Source organism: Triturus cristatus, chromosome 2_1 (genome assembly GCF_964204655.1).
Source record: "Triturus cristatus chromosome 2_1, aTriCri1.1, whole genome shotgun sequence".
Taxonomy (NCBI): domain Eukaryota; kingdom Metazoa; phylum Chordata; class Amphibia; order Caudata; family Salamandridae; genus Triturus; species Triturus cristatus.
In genome coordinates, this window is record NC_140581.1 from 977680467 (window position 1) to 977699842 (window position 19376).

The following is a 19376-nucleotide window of genomic DNA, read 5'->3' on the forward strand; positions in this document are numbered from 1 at the left end:
ACCCAGGAGGGGTAAAATGTACTATTCCCACTCCAGTCTGTGCAACAGTAGGGAAAGTGTTGGACTCAAGTTGGGTAAAATGTAATATTCTCACACCATTCGGTGCAACAGTGGGGAAAGCGTTGGATTCAGGAGGGTTTAAATTGGCTATTCCTACTCCAGTCTGTGCAACAGTAGGGTAAGTGTTGGACTCAAGAAGGGTAAAATGTACTATTCCCACTCCAGTCAGTGCAACAATAGGGAAAGTGTTGGACTCAGGAGAGTTTAAATTTACTATTCCCACACCAGTCGGTGCAACTATAGGGAAAGTGTTGGACTCCGGAGCAGTAAAATTTACTATTCCCACTCCATTCACTGGTACCGTGCAGAGAGTACTTCATTTCAAACAAATAACATATTTTAACAACTCTATTATATACCCAAAATTATAAAATTCTAAAAATGAAAATGATGGTCCTCATTATGATGTCGGGCAACATAGCGTGGAAGGAACTGCCTAACCATAGGTCGGTGGTTCAGACACCCTAATTTGGATGTAACCACACATAGGGGCCAATTATGAAGTCGGTCAGAAAGCCTCCTCCCGACAATTGGAATAGCCTCAAACGTGACAGAGCCCTTCTGACTGACTCGGTTGGTTTACATTCTTACCGCCCGATTACAATGTTCGCGGTTGGAATGGGAACCACGCGATCATTCTGAATCGGTTCTGAGCGACTCGTGGAGTATCCATGTTGGTTTGAACCGCATCGTTACACCCCTATGGACAGCCTTTCCGCACTCGGGATTACAATGTCAATTTCCAACAGCCCTTCCACGTCGGCCTGTCCGACATGGAAAGGCTGTCGGAAAGTGACTTTGACAGGGCACCCTAGGCCCCGCAGCCTACGATTGATGGTCAAGGGGGTACCTAAGTGACCCCCCTGTAAAACCCTGCACTGTGTGGCAGGCACCATGGGTGCACCTGCGGCAGGGTGCAGGCTTTTCCCCCAAAAACCATTTCCCCTTAGGAGCCTGTGTTACGGCTGGTTGTCAGGTGGAACACGAGCTCCTATAGGGAATAATGGGACTTCGACCGAACAGTGTTGAGTTGCATTGTAATCCGGTGGTCGGAACCGCAGACCGCAAGTCGGTCGGTCCCAATTCCAAGTTGGTGTTGGGCGGAAGTTTTCCACCCGACATCATAGTCGGCCCCATAGTGCGGTCGGAAACCGGCTGGCTACAAACGCTCACACCAAAAGTTCCCATTGAAAAAAAGTTTGTAATCATTCCTGCACCATGTGGCAGGCACCTCACGATGCCTGCCACATGGTGCTGGGATGTTGAGGGGGACATCTAGTTGCCCCTCAGGCCCAAATGCTGAGGACCAGAAGGCAAAGACGCCCTGCTAGGGGCCACCAAAGTCAGTTTCCCACAGCCATTCCATGTCAGAAAGGCTTACATGGATTGGCTGTCTGAAACTGACATCATAATCCCAACTGTGGAAACGCTGTCCTTAAGGGATTATGGGAAGTTTCCAACCCACCGACGGACTCCTTGAGCCCGTCGCAAAGCATCCGTCTGTCCCTCTGACTGCTGTCTCCGACCGGACTCATCGTAATGCATCAGTCCGACCGCAACAGCAGATGGCAGTCGGACCGCAACCGATGAGCCATTGGTTGCAGTCTGACTTCTATGGTAATTAGCTCCAAAATGTCTTAATTGTAACAAAAAATAAAAAATAACCTAAATAGTCCACTTTTTTATAATTATTATCAATTAGCACAAATATTAATAATATAATTAAAATATTACAATATATATTCCCACAAACATAACAGCTTACAATTAAAATAGAATAGAAATAAAGTCTAACAGAATTAATATACTAAATAATTTTTAAAAAACGAAGACATTTTCTGTTATTCATGATTACTTAAATATCTATGTACTAAACAACACGCACCAAAAATATAACTTAACAAACATGATGAATTAACAATTAACAAAATTATCAATGAAATAATTAATATTAAAGTAATAATTAATATCAATAAATTATTTCTTATTTAACTTCCCAACCTTTAACCCTAAAAACACAACCCACACTTAACAAATAATTAAAAAAAATCTTAATTACACAATTCAATTAAAGAATTAGTAATTATGTAAACTAATTATGAATTAATAATAATTATTTCATTTTGCACCCTGTACCCCGACAAATCAAAACATCTTGCACCTGGCATATAATTTCAAAAATATTTTAATTGCACAATTTACATAATTAATTATCAATTAAATAATTAATTATTATTATTTACTTCCCACCCGATACCCCTATAAGCTCCATAGTCCGCACCTAAAACATAAGTTAAAAAATTAGTGTATTACATAATTATCATATAATAATGAATCATTAAAAATGTATTATTAATTCAATAAAATAAATTAATTTACTTCCTACCATGTACCCCTAAAAAACAAAAACACAACCTGCACCTTAAAATTAACTTAAAAAATAAATTGATTGCACAATTTACATAATTATCAATTAAATAATGTAATAATTATTAATAATTAAAAAGGTCATGATTAATTATCATTAATTTACGTCCCACCCTATACCCTAGACTAAAATAAATTAATTACACACTTTACAAAATGAATTAACAATTAACTAATTGACAAATTAAAATACTTATTAATTATTTATAATTATCTTACCTCCCACCCTATCAAAGTGCAGCCCAAGCCTCTGTGAAGCAGTTGCAGATAACAGAAGCATTGCAGAGAATCTACACGTCATTGGCCGAGAACCTGCTGGTCAGGCTATGCATAAAGGTTCAGCGCTGCCACGCAAGGTAAAGTTATACGTGTAACTGCAACAAATGATGGGCGGAAGGCTGAATGATTCAAACATTATCCCCCAGTCATGAGATCTGGGTTAAATCGCCAACCCAGTTTTGACCCATTCATATGCTAATCAGTCTTGACCCTGTGCCTCATGGGAACAGTCCATTCTTCGGAAAGTGAAAGGGCTCTGATGGAGACAAAGAATGAGGTCACAGTTTCACAGACTGTCGAGGAACACCTGGAGGCTGATCATCACAGGGCCTCAGATGGTACAGGTTCTAGTGGACAGCAGACAGCAGTGAAAGAGCTCTACACTCTAATATCAGCCACTCCCATAGATAGTTACAATGCTTCTGCGTTCCTAAAACCACCACCACTTTTTTATACCACCAAAAGCAAAATATTGGTGCTAGATGGAGTACGTGGATAGAGACATCAGACGGAATCATTGATGCACTAATACCAAAAAGATTATCAATTATCTCAAACATCTTGCTGGTGATGGTGTGAAAGAAGTCATAAAGAAAATCCAGGGGAATTAACGAAGAAGACACATTCCGTCAGATGAAGGAAGCTTTGAATCTCAAGTATAATCCAATTCCCAATGTTGATTATGAAAGATACATTTTCAGTCAAGAACGACAGAAAGTTGGTGAAACCATTAACCCCTTCAGTGCTCAGGACGGCCCCCGCCGTCCGACGTCACGGTGGGCGTGTGCGGAGGATGGCCGGAGGACGGCCGGGGGCAGTTCAAACCCCGCCCGCTCATTAATTCTCCCACACAGCGGGAAAATTTGTGCAGCGCCGAAGGGGTTAATGAATTTGTGGAGAGACGTGACACACCCATCAAACACTAAGTTCAAGAAATGTAATTATGAAGACGATATGTGTCTTGGAGCTATTGATGGGTGTTTGTCCGATTCATTTAGACAACGAATGCTGACAGAAACTGTTATGGCCTCATTAAGAGTTTAATGGTGCGGGAGCAGGACCGCCCCCTTCCGCACCCCCAAACCTGTGGTTGACAGGTCGCCAGATTAGTAGTTTTCTCTTGCCTGGTGGGTGTTCTTTGGAGTTACCACAGTGTTGCCTATGAAATATTCAGTACCTGTACGGCATAGACTCCTGCAAGTATACTGAGGTTCATGCACACAGGGGGTAACAACATGTGCCCCCCTGCATGCACTGCGTAGCGCAGAGGCATAAGGGGGCCCTGTAGGACCACATTTGTTTCCTCACCACCACACTTTTAATGACAGTCGCACTGCCATGAAAAGTGTGGTGGTGAGGAAACTCGTAACATGCTTTGCGGGGCCGCAGCACCCCCACCAAGCATATTGCAGCCTCAAGACCGTCACGCCACTGGCAGTTGTGGTGGTCTCAGGACAGCCTAACCACCCTGGTTGCAATAGGGTGATCGCAAGACTGCCACCGCAGCGCCCCTGCGAGTCTGGTTGCTCCGTGGACTGCCAGACTTATGACGAGGTCCTAAGTCTGGAGCAAGTAATAATGGTTGTCAGGACAAGAGCATGCTGATAGATAAGCTGCTGACACAGAGGCCCGAGGTGCCTAGACTGCATCAGTCATAAGTGTGAAAAGTATGCCAAGAAAAGAGAGAATGACCAGAATAACATTGCAATATTATTTTAATAAACAAAAAAAGGCATCATGACAGTTGTAGTCATTTCAATTAAACTTTGACAACACTTACAAAAATATAAGTTAAACATGCCTAGTAAATATCTGCAGTAAGAAGAAAGAGACATGTACAATATGAAACACATATATGAGATATGTTAGTAGGTGGAACACCAAAATCACCATTACATCATGTGAAATTGAATGGAGATTGAAATCTGTAATCTTAAATTCAAGAAAATATGTTCAAACAAACAAGGCAAAAGAAAACATATATAACATGGAAAAAACACAAATATAGACTAAACATATTAACAATTAGTAAAACGAGAAAAACAACAATAATGCTACAAATGTCCTAAGAAAAAGAAAAAAGTACATGGAAAGTAAAAGAAAAAAGGAGAGGATGTGACCTAATGGCTAGAGCAGTCAACCACGAGGCTGAGGAAGTGGGTTGGAGCCTCGGCAGGGATGCTCAACATCCTGTGATTCTGCCCAAATCACTTAATCTCCCCGTGCCTAACAAAAATAAATGAATGTGTCTAACTGTAACGCAATTGGTGCTCATGTAAAGTGTTCTGAACCTTGGGGTCAAGTTTGCGTTATATAAAACTCCCCTTAAAAAAAGAACAAAACATATATATATTTATATGTTTAAAAAGGTGTAAAACACATTAGCAACAGCTATCCCAAAGATTGTTTCTTTATTCTTATTCAAATCCAAGGACAGTCAAACTCAGCCAACGCGTTTCGTTCTTAAAGAACTTCGTCAGGGCATGGATACTTTAAGAAACGGACTTCACGAAACTCAAAGGGATCGGCTTCCAATAGATATAAAAATTCATGTAAAAAGGAGTATGACCTTTCCAAGTCGCTGACAGGTATACGTATGGGTACGATCGTGTGTACGTCACCAGGTAATGTAAATGACAGTCAGATTCTTATTCAATCACTACGTGTCAAAAGCATTGTTCTGTCAACATTGTTGTTGTATATTTATGCCCAATGTATGGGCTGCTTACTTCTTTAAACGAGCGCGCTTCTCCTGATTACCGCGCCGACTAAAGAAACTGCATATTGAACTAGGATTTGGTGTGCTTAACATTGGTCAGCCGTACGGTCTTTTTGTTCACATTAGCAACAGCTAAATTAAATTAAAAAATTATATTTAGGTTTAGTATCACATTCAAAAGGATAACCTACCAGTCTCCACTCCAGGGATTCCTGTCAAGCCTACAGGAAGCAGGATCGGCAAGACCTTCTCCTTCAAGGGAAAAAGTTGCAAGGAGGCTGGGAGAGACACTGTCAGTCCTCTGGGCCTCTAGGTGATGCTTGGAGGCCAGGGAATGCACTGTCCCCGGCAGATCATTCCAACTCTTCCTAATTTCCTCCTGTGTGAGCAGGTTGCTTGCTACAGCATTTACTCGGTAAACTATTCTGGCCCACATTTGCTTTTTCTTAGCTATAGCTGTATTTTGTACTTTAGCTCCAAACAATTGTGGATCTACCCTAATAATTTCATCATCCACGACAGACTATTCTTTATCTGTAGAAACGGGGATTTCTGCTCCCTGCCATTGTGAAAAAATTAACTAAAGTGAATGTAATAATCTACAAGGTAATTATTTTTAAAAAAAAGACAAAATGAACAAGAAACTAAGAAAGTAAAAAGACTAGCTTCACTGAAAAAGTGCTCAGGAACAATGTTCTGCTGCAGTGAAATGGCAAAGGATCATGATCTGAAATGGAGTGTGTTTTATAGTGTGGTATGCAGGTGAAAACAATAAGCCAACAAACATCAGGTGTGTGATGCTAGCATCCATCCATAAGCCACAGAAATAGAACAATGTTGAATGCATTCCACGACAAAATCCCTCCATTGGCAATCCGCCACTAGGACAACATTAGCACAACTGAAATCTAAATAGGGTTGACACAATCCCACCCTGATGGCGATGGAGTAATGTTAGCCAGCAGAGGAGTCCACCATGTCAACAGCGGTGATCCGCTTACACGACGGAAAACACAGACGGAGGATCAGCCAGCCCACATCTAAATCCGGTCGGCGGGAATCCATCAGCTTGATGGAGTAGGTGTAAATTCCACCATGGAGGGATGACAGGAGTCCCCTCAAGATCTAAATCAGGCCCTAAGTTTTGGTTTGTCACCGGGTGCAAACCTTTTCCAAGATATCATTTAACAAATCATATAGCCTGTCATGAATAAGTTCAATTATAGCAATGACTGCATCAGTCATAAGTGTGAAAAGTATGCCAAGAAAAGAGAGAATGACCAGAATAACATTGCAATATTATTTTAATAAACAAAAAAAGGCATCATGACAGTTGTAGTCATTTCAATTAAACTTTGACAACACTTACAAAAATATAAGTTAAACATGCCTAGTAAATATCTGCAGTAAGAAGAAAGAGACATGTACAATATGAAACACATATATGAGATATGTTAGTAGGTGGAACACCAAAATCACCATTACATCATGTGAAATTGAATGGAGATTGAAATCTGTAATCTTAAATTCAAGAAAATATGTTCAAACAAACAAGGCAAAAGAAAACATATATAACATGGAAAAAACACAAATATAGACTAAACATATTAACAATTAGTAAAACGAGAAAAACAACAATAATGCTACAAATGTCCTAAGAAAAAGAAAAAAGTACATGGAAAGTAAAAGAAAAAAGGAGAGGATGTGACCTAATGGCTAGAGCAGTCAACCACGAGGCTGAAGGAGTGGGTTGGAGCCTTGGCAGGGATGCTCAACATCCTGTGATTCTGCCCAAATCACTTAATCTCCCCGTGCCTAACAAAAAAAAATGAATGTGTCTAACTGTAACGCAATTGGTGCTCATGTAAAGTGTTCTGAACCTTGGGGTCAAGTTTGCGTTATATAAAACTCCCCTTAAAAAAAGAACAAAACATATATATATTTATATGTTTAAAAAGGTGTAAAACACATTAGCAACAGCTATCCCAAAGATTGTTTCTTTATTCTTATTCAAATCCAAGGACAGTCAAACTCAGCCAACGCGTTTCGTTCTTAAAGAACTTCGTCAGGGCATGGATACTTTAAGAAACGGACTTCACGAAACTCAAAGGGATCGGCTTCCAATAGATATAAAAATTCATGTAAAAAGGAGTATGACCTTTCCAAGTCGCTGACAGGTATACGTATGGGTACGATCGTGTGTACGTCACCAGGTAATGTAAATGACAGTCAGATTCTTATTCAATCACTACGTGTCAAAAGCATTGTTCTGTCAACATTGTTGTTGTATATTTATGCCCAATGTATGGGCTGCTTACTTCTTTAAACGAGCGCGCTTCTCCTGATTACCGCGCCGACTAAAGAAACTGCATATTGAACTAGTATTTGGTGTGCTTAACATTGGTCAGCCGTACGGTCTTTTTGTTCACATTAGCAACAGCTAAATTAAATTAAAAAATTATATTTAGGTTTAGTATCACATTCAAAAGGATAACCTACCAGTCTCCACTCCAGGGATTCCTGTCAAGCCTACAGGAAGCAGGATCGGCAAGACCTTCTCCTTCAAGGGAAAAAGTTGCAAGGAGGCTGGGAGAGACACTGTCAGTCCTCTGGGCCTCTAGGTGATGCTTGGAGGCCAGGGAATGCACTGTCCCCGGCAGATCATTCCAACTCTTCCTAATTTCCTCCTGTGTGAGCAGGTTGCTTGCTACAGCATTTACTCGGTAAACTATTCTGGCCCACATTTGCTTTTTCTTAGCTATAGCTGTATTTTGAACTTTAGCTCCAAACAATTATGGATCTACCCTAATAATTTCATCATCCACGACAGACTATTCTTTATCTGTAGAAACGGGGATTTCTGCTCCCTGCCATTGTGAAAAAATTAACTAAAGTGAATGTAATAATCTACAAGGTAATTATTTTAAAAAAAAGACAAAATGAACAAGAAACTAAGAAAGTAAAAAGACTAGCTTCACTGAAAAAGTGCTCAGGAACAATGTTCTGCTGCAGTGAAATGGCAAAGGATCATGATCTGAAATGGAGTGTGTTTTATAGTGTGGTATGCAGGTGAAAACAATAAGCCAACAAACATCAGGTGTGTGATGCTAGCATCCATCCATAAGCCACAGAAATAGAACAATGTTGAATGCATTCCACGACAAAATCCCTCCATTGGCAATCCGCCACTAGGACAACATTAGCACAACTGAAATCTAAATAGGGTTGACACAATCCCACCCTGATGGCGATGGAGTAATGTTAGCCAGCAGAGGAGTCCACCATGTCAACAGCGGTGATCCGCTTACACGACGGAAAACACAGACGGAGGATCAGCCAGCCCACATCTAAATCCGGTCGGCGGGAATCCATCAGCTTGATGGAGTAGGTGTAAATTCCACCATGGAGGGATGACAGGAGTCCCCTCAAGATCTAAATCAGGCCCTAAGTTTTGGTTTGTCACCGGGTGCAAACCTTTTCCAAGATATCATTTAACAAATCATATAGCCTGTCATGAATAAGTTCAATTATAGCAATGACATATTGGTTTTTGGATCTACACAAAAAGAGCACGAAAAACTCACACCAGTATGTCGTTACTTTTGAGGCAGGTTTGACTTTGAATGCAGATAAGTGTCAGTTTTATAAGTCAAAGCTAAAATTATTTGGCCATATCTTTTCTGATGGAGTAGGACAACCAATATTGCTAAAAGACAAGCACTGTCAAATGCTGATCCCCAATTAGATGTGTCTATGGCACGTTCATTTCTTTGCATAGCCAGCTACTGTTTTAGAGATATAAAATCTTTTACCAGTGTAGGTGCTCCATTGAGAGACGACGAAAAAAAATGTGTTATTTCATTGGTCACATAAATGTGAGAAAATATTTTAAAAATTAAGACAAGCCATTGAGTATGCTACTGAAATGGTATACTTCAATTTGAAGCTTCATACAAAGGGTGTTGTTGACTCTAGCCTACTCAGGTTAGGCGCTATCCTTGCACAGCACAGTGGGCACCCAAATGCTCAAAGGCATATTGTGGCAAATAGAAGTAGGCGTTCGTCCCAAGAAGAATGTGCTTATTCACAACCTGAAAAAGAAAGTTTAGCGGATGTATGTCCATTTGAACATTTCCATGTATTCTAGGCTTTTATGCTGGTAACTGATCATCAAACTTTACTGATTAATTTGGCAATCCAAAGGCCAAGATGCCGCCTTGCATTGATCAATGGGGATTGCAAGAGTACAATTATACTTCTGTGCATCATCCACGGAAGGCTCAGAACCCTGCTGACTACTTTTCCAGAGTGCCTATACAAGGTCATACTACTCCAAGACGGTTGAAGCCAATATCAATTTCATTATAAAATCAAACAAACCAGCTGCCATTTTGTTTTGTTAGCCCAGATTATCACTGCCATGAGCCATGATAGTGGCATGCTAAAGTTGAAAGATAAACTACACATCAGTCATGGAACCAACACACTTGACCTCTCACCAAAGATCGCGAATATCAAAAACACAAAAATGTCAAAGATGAACTGTCCATAACTCAGAAATGAGTATACTGCGAGGGTTGAGAATTCTAATTCTGGAGAGTCTGTGACAGAAAATAATTAACAAGGGACACTGTGGAATTATTGTTACAAAACGAGCTCTCCGAGACTGAGTCTGGTTTCCTTATCTCAATGAGAGGGTTGATGAAGAATTAATTGCCTGTCATCTATGCAGATCCCTTTCTACAAAAGATATTCAACACATCTTAAACATGTCACAACTCCTGAAGCATCCAAAGGAAAGAGTAGCTATTGACTATTTTGGTCCACTTGATAATGGACATCACCTGATGGAGATTGTGGACGAAATAGTCTCAACCACAGGTGAATGTCCTATGACATTGATGTTCGGGACAGCAATGTTACCTCAATGGACCAATAAGAGAGAGAGAAACAGGAAAGCAACTCGTATGAAGGACATGGTAAATAAATAAAAGATGAAAGCGTATGCTGACAAAAGATGACATGCGAAGAACATTTTCTTTAAGAAAGGAGATCAAGTGCTCGCACGCCACATGCTGAAAAGAGAATCTGAGGGTCCATTTGATGCAGAACCTTTCCAAATGGTGTCTACCAAGGGTCATATGGTGACTGCCCAGTTCCCTGGGAAGTCTATTACCAGAGACTCTTCTTACTTTTGGCATTTATCTCATCGTTTGTCATATCTACATGCTGAAGAAGAGACTGGCTCAGAAGCATTGGAGACTGCTGTTCCCTCTACAACGTCGTCGCAGATCCTGGACATTGATGTTGACAGTTTCCAGTTTCTCATGACCAGATCAGGTCGAACAATTAAAGCACCAAAAAGATTGATTGAAGACATTTAATTGTACATATATGTATTGTGTAAAAAATTTTAAAAAATCATTTCAGAGGCGGGATGCAGTGTCTTGTGAAGTAGCAATGACCGAACCCTTTTGGCTCCTGATGGACTCTGTAGAGCTGTGACATAAGCGTTAGAGTGGAATGCAATGAAGGCTGGTTTAGAATGTTGAGTTTACAGTTTAACGCCAGATGAATAAAAACGTGTGATACTAAGTCCGTTTGTGGCATAGTCATTGGCAGGTGGCCAGGCTGGGGAGGAAGCTACATTAGGAATCTTATAATGTGTGCTACTTACCACATTACAAAAGATAAAGTTTTATTGGAATCACAAAACATTTTGAAGAAATTCATACTGTCTGTGCAGCAGAGGAGTTGTAATTGGAGCTGGTGGATTAACAAAGTTGTAAAGAAAAAGTTGTCCACTTCAAAGCTGCAGAGATGGAGTTTAGTCCAGACGAAGTGCACAAAACGCATGAAATATGACTCTGCTGCTGCTTTTTCCTATAGTGAGCTGGAGACCAACAATGGCCAAAGTTTAATCGTGGTCCTTTGTTTATAACACTATATCCTGATTGGTGTTTTTTCTTGCCACAGAGAGTCTTATGAGGTATTTCTCAATGAATGATTATTCTTCCAATGGCAATGTTAATGGCAGCCATGTTTCTGTCTGCAACATTTTAAGGATTATTTCATTTTAACGCCAAATAGCTCACAAATAAATCTGTGTTAGCCACAATAGCCTACGGCTTAATACCAATTTACTGAATGCAATAGTCCTCTCTTTGATCATGCAAAAAATAAAAACACGCTTTCATCTTGGCACATAAAATAGATCTGACACTCTGAACAAGGTCTGACCAGACGGTGACACCAACAACCACCTGTACCTTAATCAGAGCCATCTTTACTAATTTCCTGACATTCAATGATGCAGTAATAGCGTGTGTAACTGAATTTATGAATATGAAAGAATGTGAGTCCTCTGATCATGAGGTCACCTAGGGACCAGGAAATGGGATGATCATTTCACAAAATGATTCTATCCTACTTCATTGACCTTAACAAAAGTAATCAACCACGCTTATGTAACATCTGAGGCTCACCTCCCACCTTTGAGGAAATAATGACCATTAAGGCAGGCATTTAGCCAACCTGGTAGATGGGGGCCCAGAGACCTCATGGTTAGTCTTGTGGTGACAGAACATTGCACCCACATACTTCAACCACATTAAGACTAACAAAAACCTTGTCTAGATATGGGCATTGTATATTGCTGCAGCCCCAGATCTGTCATAGCAATGTGCAGCACAGAGCCATAATTGTGAGGATTAGGGCTTCAATTGGCTTGAGAATGCCCCCATACCCTAACACAGTGTGCCCTTCTCTCTGTTAAGATGGAAGGGGGTCTCGCCAGAGAGACTTGCCACTAGTGAGAGTCTCAATCTGTCACTGCTGAGCGTCTTATACCAGTCCTGAAGCTTCTGTAAAGGTTCTGTAATAACATAATTCTGTACAACCGTCAGTTTCTGAAAATTGAAGGATGAATTTGAAAAATGGGCACAACTCTATTAGAAGAAACAAAATCTAAATGAGGCAAGAGCACACTTAGAAATACACATTATGACAGAAGCAATGAGATAATGAAGCACATGCATCTGCAGAATGACTGATAACTCAGGTAAAGGGCAGGCAGAAGATATCATTAGATTCACTCACACATAGAAAAGACTAACTGATCAGACACAGAGATTCAGCAGTAGTTTTTAATGGCCTGATGTGGAGTTTGGTGGACGGAGTTATATCAGACAGCATAAAAGGCATTGTGAAAAAAGCACTGCATCGTCAAAGGAAAATTTCCACTGAGGGAGCCAACGAGGTCATCGATAGAAACCTGATGGTGCTCCCGACCCATAACAGGGTGGGAGGACAGTCAGCTTGGATACTCCATTGAGGTTGTGAGACAGTATCCTTTTATCCTGATCCGGTTGCACCATCATATATCAGGCACTGGTTGTACACGGTTGTTTCCAGTCACAATACATTCGTAGGTATAAAAGCTAACAGCATGTATATGGTGCTAGATTTGCCACTGGATAAATATTTAAGTGCTCTCATATTTTGACTTAATGCTAGCAGCATCTTGGCCAAGAGGAATATGTTGCAAGTACAACCAGTGTTACAAGGCAGACCATCAATATAAGGTTTCTACTAATCTGGAACCTTCTTCTTCTGAGAACAGTGGAAGTGGGTGGTCAACAGGCTTGCAAGATTTATTTCTTCCTAGTGAGTCCTTAGGTTCTGCATGGTTGTAACAAAGATTGATGGTAGAAGCTGTCCTCATTTCAGGACTAGGAACATCCTATGTAGCACACTTCACTGGAAATGTTTCAGTGTAGTTAACCATTAGTATCCCTTGACCTTTCAATGTAAGCCTGAAGGGTTAAGGTAGTATTAGTGACGTCATTGTTAGTTAGTTATTACTTGAAGACTTACCCTTCAAGGCCTTATCTTTATTATTCTTGGCTACACACCTTCATTCTGAGGGTCGCACACTTACCTTGGGAACTTCCTCAAATTAGGCCCTTTCAGTTTTTGCAACAACGAGGAATTGGTACTACCACTCAAGAAGTTTTGCTATACCCAGCGAAGGAGAAGCAGACATTGATCTGCTTCAATGCATGCTTTGTCCAAACTTGGGCAGTCAAAAAGTGTCAGTACAGCTATCTTATGCCCCAGCTCAGCAGGCAAAAGGGGATCACGCTTCTTCACTTTGCATGGTCTTCCATCACCTACAGAAGAAATTCTAAGCCAACAGTTAAGACATTTGCCTGAGTGGACTCCATTATGCACTGAGATTTTCTTTATTGACATTGTCTTTCTGTTGGGTGGCTGGTGAGTTACAATTCTGTTTTAAAGGTCTATTGTCTATGTTTCAAGAGCCACTCAATCAATTTAGTTGATAGAAAAGTAATTCCCTGAATGCATTCACCAAATATAGGGGCTCATTACGGTTTTGGGACCACCCGCCAGACATGCGGCAGTCCCACCAGTGCAATTCGAATGCGCCCGCCAGTATGGTCTTGTAACATTGCGGACAATGCTGCTGGCTGCAGCACCGTCTGCAATATCAAAAAAACATGCACAGCATTTGCCTGCAGCACATGGCAGGCATGGCGCGACAGGCACCATGCGGTGCCTGTCACTTGGTGCATGGAACTGCACAGGGGGGTACCATGGGTACCCCCCCAGAGCACCCCCTCTCCCCACACACACAGGGGACCCGCAACAGGCCCCCAAAGCCAGTCTCCACCTGTCTTTTTGCGGTGGGATATCCACCGCAAAAAGACAGGCGGAAGGGCATACCCTAATCACTACGGCGGTGCCGTGCAGGCACCGCCGCAATGTTGCCCTGGTTCTGGGTTCCGCAAGGCGGGTGGAAAAGGACCGCCTTGCGGAACCATGGCGGACGGACTTGACGTCCGCCGCGGAACCATTGTGATTCCCACCGCCACCCTAATTTGGCAGTGATGGTCCTTCCGCCATCATAGTGAGCCCCTTAGTTTCTCTTTAGTATATCACAGAATTTTTTTACTTCAAAATGAATTTGTCATAATTTTGCCTGTAAAGTTTCTTAATAATTTGCTCACATTTTGTATACTTTTAACAACACAGCTTAATTTTTCATGGAGGCAAACCTCCTATACCCACTCTGCCCACTTTTATTTTCTAATGTGGGAAACTACCCCTTTTTGCATGGTGACCCCCCCCACACACACTTTTTGCTCCAAATGCTGATGGTGATGACTGATAGTGCACTGGATTCTGCTGCCCAGATCCCAGTGCCTGTTCTCTCTCCTAAAACTGTTATGTTCAACTTGGTAGTTCCAAATTGGCAAAAGGTTTCCCCCTTATAAGTCCCTAATATATGGTACCAGAGATTCCCAGGGCCTTGGTGCTAATGGGCCCCCCAGGGCTGCAGCATGGTTTTGTGCCACCCTGGACTGACAGCAAGCTTGTCATTGCAGATTGCAGTAGTCCAGATGTGGACATATAAGTGCAAGCCTATATGTTTCTACAGTGGTGTTCCAGATTAGAAACTACTATATGTGTTAGAGGTCCACAGGATAACATGGGCTGCCAACTATCCACTTTGGAGATTGGCAGCTCCATTATGGTACCACTAAAATGTGTCATGTTCGGTATCAAAATATGTGCCTTCTAAACCCTGACAATTCTCATGCCCTGGGCGACATGGAATACACCGAGGTGGCACCTTGGAGATTAGCCCCTGGTTGCAAAAAAAGCTGACCAGCCCACACTTTCCCATGCCTGCTGCTGCCAATGCAGGATTTTGAGCTCCTGCCAGGCAGTGCGATCACTCCCAGGAGTCACAAAACCGGGGGTTGGGTAGGAAGGCGGTCAAACCTCCCTCCTCCCCAGCAGGCTAGTGAATCACACATCAGAAAGATGAGCTTCAAAGGCTGCACCATCTCTGATATGCATCTGGGCTATCCCCCTAAGGAGGAAACAGTCCTCCCCTTCCCCATATGCACTTGCACCTGGGCAAGGTGGGAAATTAGCTATGTAGGAGGTGTACACCAAGAGGAAGGCACCTCTAGGTTGGGCAGCCTGGGCTGTACACTTAAAATGGTGTTCTGCCATCTATAGAAGGGCAGAAATAGTGAGCTCTGGGTAGAAAATGTGACCTACACCACCGGATGTGGTCACCTCAGGGGCGGACTAGCTGCAGAGTGTAGCTGCCTATTGGCTTCTAACTCTCACACCACAAACTCTTCTAAATCTAGGATTTAAGGGACCACCCTGACACCAGAACCTCAGATCTGAACAACTTTCTACAAAGAAGGACCAAGAGGAGACCTGTATCGCACCAAAAGGACTTTGCCCACCAGCAAAAAGCAACAGAGATATACTTGGTCCCTGAGGCAAAAGAATTGGAACCCTCGTCTTTGGCTAAAACTCGACACTCCAGAAGAGAGGGAACAGTGTGGAATCCAAAAGCACTCTCAGTCTCCCTGGACTAGTGATACTAGTCCCCTGCAAACTGCAGGAAAAAACACTCACCAGATCCAAAGAACCGGTACCCATAGGGCCCTCCAAGGGATCACCCAAATCCAGGTGGTCCAGTGTATTGTGGGAGTTGTAGTCTCACCTGCCCAAACGTTTTAGGGCACTACGTTATTCCCCTGGACCCAATGAAGTACCTGAAGCTTTTCACTGTGCTTACCACTGCCATGGCTTGTTGATCACCAATCCGGTAACCGAACCCCACACTCGACATTTCTGCTACAGAGAACACAGTGCCACATGATCTGACATCGGCAGCTGTGTTCTTATGTTTTTGCATTTCGTTTCTTACATCACTGTGGAAGCGGTAAAAACAGCACCACCTGCGGCTCCTGTTAGGACAGCTAGATCAATTCTGCACTCTGACTCCACGGGCTAGTTACATTGATCTGACTGTTATGGCCTGTTCCTGTGGCCCCCATGACCTTAACCTTATAAGGGTTCCAAGTAACTCGACCTGAAAGTGACCTATTATCACTAGTGGATTTTCCCATTGAAAACAATGTTGGTTTTTCAATGTATTTTACTGCACTGATTTAATATTGCTTCAAAAACATAAACTCCAGTTATATGTATGCTATTCCATTTGTTTTGGTGTCTAAATTAAGATAAAAATATACTCTATTTCTATAAATTGGTGTTAGATTTCTCTCGAGTCATGTAAATTGCTTATCGTCCATGTTGGAACTCTGAAATGCTTAACACATGTTCCTCTAGTTAATCCTGACTGCGCTTTGCCCCTCTACCAGGATTGAGGTAAGGATTTATTAGTGTGAATCCAGGGCCATCCTTTCTGGTATTGTGATAATATTACGTGGTGAGGCTTCCCAGCCATACCACATAATATTCCACTTTCCACACATAACCACCCCTGCTCATGCCCTTCACAGTTTATCAGCGCCATTCAACCAAGCCCACTTCCCCCAAAGGTTGTGTGATGCTTTCCTTTTTAGGTTTTGCTTGAGACATAGCATGCACTGTCACTTGCAAGAAATTTAGAAATCTTGTTAGCTTACAGTGGGCTTAGATCCCACTTATTATGTACCATTGCTTGACATCATCATCACTCGCATTTCCTTGCTTCTATGTGGTAAGTGTGTGCTGGCTTTTTTTCCTCTTCATGTTTGTGTCCCTCCCCTGGAGCATGGCCCAAATACTTGAGGTTTTCACTGTTCGCACTTTTTTTAAGAAACTTTTTTCTTTTAATTGAAACACTTAATGTGTGTATGTGATTGAAGGCAGTCTACCTCATGTGCTTCTACCCCAACCCTGCTCCGTGTTGTTGCTTCATCCCTCACATCCGCTGTCCCGATCCGTCCCGATCCGTCCCGTTGCTTGCCCCCTCCCAGTTCATTCTGCATTGTTGCTTACCCCATCCTGAATTAATGGTAGTCCCCTTTATGCCATCCTGGGTTGTTGCCTGCCCCCTCCCGCAACATACCACATTGTTGCTTGTCCCATTGGCCAGCGATGACCAGGTCATGGCACTTTTTTAAATTGCAGGTGGAAGTGTGGGATGGAAGGCACCTAAAACTATCAAATTGAACGCTCATCTCTCTCCAAGATGCCTCGCATCCGATCCACCACCAACAAAAAAGTGTTGCCATGCAATATGCCTAAAAATTGACAAAACCAACAGACCACATAGGTGAGACCTATTGGCTTTGTCAAAGCTGGTTATGTCTGACTGTAACGGCTTGCAGTGCCACTAATGGCAAATATTATGAAGCTTTTTCCAATTAAATGACACTTAGCAAGCCGAACATCGAATCCAGATTCCTGGGGAAAACCAAGTACCTTTGCAATGCCCTAGGGAATGGATTAAAAACTTTCCACTGACTTGTCTAACTGCAAATACATTTGTCGCTACGTTTGCTTTTTTTTTTTACTACTTTACCACCTTTTTCTTTATTTTACTGACACATTGTTATGGAGGTAAATCTGTTTTCTCCACTCTGTGTTTCACTTTCAGAATGTTACACTTTCCTTCTCCTAATGGCTGCTCTGCTTTAGTCAGCGGAACCCACTGATTGTAGTATTGGGAGTCATTGAAGTCAAGAAAACACTCAACAAAACTGAGAGCTAGTTTCGGTTGCTGTTAATGCAAAGGTGTCAGTCTGCAACATTTTAAAGATCAGATCCTTTAAGGCACATATAGTTCGGGAAACACATTTATGTTGGTGTGCTACTTACGATTAATAGTAGGACTCCTATACCTCCCTCGGGGCGACCCTGAAAAATAAGAAACAGAAACACATTTCAGTTTGCTAATTCAAAAAATACCTGAGGTTTTCATCAGAGATAGTTCACTACAAGTTTTCAAAGCACCAACGTTGGCCTGAAAACTTGCATTGAAGTACTCAGTGCTGAATTAAAAGTGTGTTTTGAATAATTTAATACTGGCATTGCGGCAGGGGCATTGTGTTTGGAGCTAGGGGTATTGACAAAGTTGTGAAGAAAATGTTGTTCACTTCAAAGCTGAAATCATAATATGTAGGCCCGATGAAGTGCACAAAAAGATTTCTCGATAGCTCCTTTTCGACACAGTATCCTGAGCTGTGAATTTTTCGGGCACAGACAGTGGGCATTCCTCTGTGGATGGTTATTCTTTTGGGAATTTGCTCCTGACTTCTCGCCAGCACAAATGTACTTGCATTTAGTCTGCACTCAGTGTTCAGAAGGGGATGCTCACCTGTCACATGATCTGAGGATACTTAAATATCTGTACATGTGAATATGAACGGGGAGTCTTCGTCATATTCCTTCCCACTCTGTCCTTTTGAGAAGTAAATGCTACCACTTTTTCTGCTGATGAGACCCCCAGCTATGACCCTTCACAGCCCTGCCATGGTGCAGCCCATATATAAAAGCTTCTACTGGTGGTAGTATTTTGAGTAATTAGAGACATGAAACAATCAACAAAACTGTGAGTTAATCTCTGTTGCTGTTAATCACAGATGTGTGTCTGTCATTTTAAGGGCAAAACCATTTTAGTCACAGTTTTTGTAACAAAAAACAAATTTCCAGTTTGCTAATTAAAATATACCTGAGACTTCCATCAGGACCTGACCATTCACTCACCAGCACTTTAGCTTCTAAGCCAACCATCACCATGACAAATACCTTTCTGGTATCTAATGGTATTCATTAGTGTCCAGGAATGAGGAATGCTGGCCCTAATGTGGTTTACCTACTTTATTGATTTAAACAAATGAAACCCCTCATTACTGACATAAGTCTTACTTTTCTGAAGTTCACATTTAGAATTAACCATACACTTAAGAAAACATAAGGGAGGGCATGAGGGGATATCATCTCGCTCCAGGCAGATGTGTAGCCAGAGTGGCAGGAGTTATGCATTGGGAAGCAAACTATGTAAAATGTTCTGGGGGCCCTTCTCGACTGGAGTGGACAGGTGAGGTGA

At 41.9% G+C, this 19376-nt stretch overlaps 1 protein-coding gene across 7 annotated transcripts in view; it reads right to left on the reverse strand.

Annotated features, from left to right (window-relative positions):
• The window catches only part of LOC146866151 (uncharacterized), a 1119785-nt gene that overhangs the window by 680938 nt on the left and 419471 nt on the right, over positions 1-19376 (reverse strand). For all 7 annotated transcript variants that reach the window (XM_085634060.1, XM_085634084.1, XM_085634050.1 and 4 more), the window contains one exon: positions 18146-18184. In XM_085634060.1, the coding sequence (XP_085490186.1) occupies positions 18146-18184 (39 nt within the window). The remainder of the gene's footprint in view (positions 1-18145; positions 18185-19376) is intronic.